The following is a 3680-nucleotide window of genomic DNA, read 5'->3' on the forward strand; positions in this document are numbered from 1 at the left end:
TCTACAGGATAACCAAGGGGTGTGACAAAGCTCTGGTACTGATGACCTAGGAATGAAGATGGGCGTTTGGGCTACATCTAGTGGACATTGTCTACATCAACATGTTTGCATGAATGAACACAAAACACCACTGATAAAACACTGCTTTATATATTTTATGACATAGAACAAATACAATAAATACATCGACAAATTCAGTGCAACATCAAGCTGTAATAAATATGCATTCATTTTAACTTAAATCATACTGGTAATAAATAACACTCAAATAAATACTCTCAGACAATTAAATATTTTTGAGATGTGAGGATAAGAAAGAGAAAAGTTGTAATATTAAAGACCTACGTTTAAATTACACCTGAAGGACCGGCCTCCCACAGCCAGTGTGAAAAGCAATCCTTTTGTCCAGTCAAAAAGAGTCCTGCATTTGCAAGTACGTGTGGCAAACTCCTTATTAAATAACATTTCATGATAAACTCTGGAAAAACAAAACTGAGGAAACAAACAAAAAAGACTTCCCTCAGGAACACATTCACAGATGAATATGGTGATATGGCTCGTAGCAAAAGGCTTAAATTCTATTACAATAATTAACAGACCTGCAACAGGAGTAAATGCCTAGTAAACCTAAATGGAAGGCAGGTAAGCAGGCTCATCTCTTGGACATGATCTTTTCCAACTCGCATCATAGTATCCATATATTTATTCTGAATAAGTGATATTTTATATAAAGAGAATGGCATTCATTCTGTTTAATTCATATCAAATTTGTTATTATGTATTATAAATTAATTGAGAGGAAACCAATGCATCTGCCCACCACAATTCTATATTAAAATTCACCAAACCTTTCAAACAAAATTGAGAAAGAAAAATATGGATATCCAAGCAAGTGGCTTGAGAGACATAATATAATGCGTCACAGATTTACTGAAAGGAGAAGAAGATATCTGGGGCAGTTTTTGTGCAATTTTAATTTCAACTACAGCGTCTGACATTGTGGAAAAGTGTATCAAGCCTTACTGGTATTATAGGTGCAAGACCGACCCAGTTTTGAAATTATGGTCACTTTGTCATTAAAAAGGCCCGGCTATAGGTCCTGATGGAGGTCGCTGTGTGAGAGAGCTTGGTAATGCTCCTCCGTGCCCGACTTAGCTTGATGCCTCTGTGCAACTAGTCTCTGGTAGCGGGCCTGCTGCTGGTGATCTGGGTCCACATTTACCCAGCTGTTGGCCACCCATTTCACCCCACGCCTGACTGGACAGTCGCCGTGTAGGGAATACTCATCTAGCTCACCCATCCAACCTAGGGAAGGCAGGGGAGAAGATGAACAGCATTTGAGAGGGAGGACTGAGTGTAGAAGCTACTGGTGAACAAGATGAGCAAACAACCTTTCAGGGAAAACACTGGATGATTTAGAGACAAGTACATTTCTAAGATAGAGCTAACTATGTTTTTGGGACTAATGTTTCTGTGCAAACTCAAAGCTTCTTTCTTGTTACAATGAATCAAAAATGTTCTCATTGTGCTATCAAGTAAGATATTGGTACTGTTGTTATGACCACATGGCTGTAAGTCATCACAATTTTAATTTCACAGTATAGCTGTCGTATGTTGTTTTTTATTATTATTATTATTATTATTATTATCATCATCTCATGTTTATTTGATAGGGACAGATACAGTTTACATAGAAAATGGCTTTACAATTATCAATGCATCACAGCATTTATAACCAGAGCTAATTTCCAAGAGAGAAACTAATGGTAGAAAAACTTTACACTTCCATTGGAATATTTTATTCCCTACAGGCTCTCAGTCCATCATCTGCCTATCAGCTGATACTGGCAAACAGGCTTTTTTTTCAAATTCTGAAAGAGATCCTTGTTTACATAATTTACGTGGGTGATATATTTCGGGATAAAAACAGATAACTGAACTTAAATGTGATGAATGTATACCCTTGTAAGGTGACAATACACAGAAACTGGAATTAAAAATGTACACTTGCATGCTTGGGTCTCCCTGGATTCAGTCCTAACGTCTAGTGAAATGGGGTTTGATGTACATTGCTTCCTACACTAGACCCCAAATCAACATACTGGAGTTGCTCACTGGATATGTGTGTGCAAATGATATAGTTAAAGCCTTCTGTTCTTACCTCTACCATCAGAAAGATGGTTGTACCAGAGCAGAGCTGTCCCAGCAGCAGGTTTCATTTTCAGGTTCCCTCTGCTGCATGTCTCCTGGGTGTCTGTCAAATCAACTCCGTCCTGGATCAGTGCCTAGGACACACAAAACTGTAAACAGCTTGTGTCTAAACATTTATTTTGGGACACTTTGTTCACTTAGGTGTCAGATTCCTTGTCATGGGTCAGCACCATCTGCGTATTATCAGCAGCATTCAGGTCATGTACAGTTATCATCATTTCACAGTGGCAGTAAAGAAAAGAGGCTTTGCTGGTTTTTGACTGCGAGTTGTGAAAGCACCCTTACCTGCTCTTCATAGGTACGGTTGTCTGCCACAGGAAAGGTGGTCTCACCACCTTCCTCTACAGAGCTGAGGTAGAATAACATGGTAAGGTACCTTGGATAAAACAAAAAAGGAAGAGACAAATACAGATAATAGTGAGAAAATAGCGAGAGAAATTGTTTTGTTTTTATGCCACAAACACTATTAATACTGTCTAAAAGAAATCACAAAAGCACAAAACCAGTAAATAAGTGGGTTAAGCACTATTTGCAAGGGACTAGTATTACCTGAGGACCTCTAGTAATTTGTAGTAATTGCAGAGGTCGTCAACCTCGTCAACATACGTGTTATAAACATGATGTTATCAATCATAGGTCAAATGAAAAGCTAAGCTAACTTGGAGATAATTACGGTTCTCTGTGAAATTATATTTATCTACTAAACTATCAACACTTGCAAAGCCACTGAAGACAAACGAAATTGAGAGTACATATCATACATACCTGCAAGAGACCTCTGCAAGAGCAGATGTGTTTCCTGCCAGCCGTGTGTGTGCGCAGGTAGTCTCTGAATGAGGAGGGCTGCTGTCGTGGTGGGCATTACTGAAGTCTCCATGCTCATAGCGAATCACCTGCAGCGGCTCACTCAGCTCAACCAATGCAGAGGGCAGACGTGTCAGACTGGTTACTCTGAACAAAAGAAATGAGAGCACAAAACACAAGTATAGTATAAATCATGAGTGTATGAGCTGCTTCTGTAAGAATGTGACAGAATGTGTGTAATGTACAGTTACCTGTTCCTGAGTGTGTGCAGCACACGGTGGGATCCCGGACCTTGGTAAAGCCACGTATGTTTGCTTCTCTGTCTGAAGTGACTATGGAGCTTTCTGCTTTGCTGTTGTCCTGGGCGCTGGGACATAACATAAACACGGCTGAAGTCCTCCAAGGTCAGCATCCCTGACAGAAACACACACACAATCCTTTAGTAGACTATTTTTATTCATCACTTATTCAGCATCACAATTCAAGATCAGTTTAATTTAGCCTAAAATTTTTGGACAATGTAGTCAACAGTAGGCTTTTACAGCCTCCCTTCTCTCTTTTCCTCCATTCCTTCCGTCTTTGTCCAACTGTATGCTGTTACTCTCAGCTGAATGAATGTCTGACCCCCATCAGTTCCCCTGGGAGACCGCGCCCCAGCCGCAACA

At 39.8% G+C, this 3680-nt stretch overlaps 2 protein-coding genes across 13 annotated transcripts in view; both read right to left on the reverse strand.

Annotated features, from left to right (window-relative positions):
- LOC118324174 (cyclin-dependent kinase 17-like) overlaps positions 1-3680 on the reverse strand; it is a 40173-nt gene that overhangs the window by 26499 nt on the left and 9994 nt on the right. The gene's annotated exons all lie outside the window — the stretch shown is intronic.
- On the reverse strand, positions 161-3429 carry LOC118324176 (transmembrane prolyl 4-hydroxylase-like; the record flags this gene model as incomplete). The annotated part of the gene is given in 5 exon segments (XM_035656350.1): positions 161-1305; positions 2162-2285; positions 2497-2587; positions 2977-3162; positions 3267-3429. Coding segments are annotated over 5 exon segments (779 nt in total), but the record flags the coding sequence as incomplete, so codon positions are not given.

Source organism: Morone saxatilis, unplaced genomic scaffold (genome assembly GCF_004916995.1).
Source record: "Morone saxatilis isolate NCDOM2014 unplaced genomic scaffold, NCSU_SB_2.0 Contig15, whole genome shotgun sequence".
Classification (NCBI taxonomy): Eukaryota; Metazoa; Chordata; class Actinopteri; family Moronidae; genus Morone; species Morone saxatilis.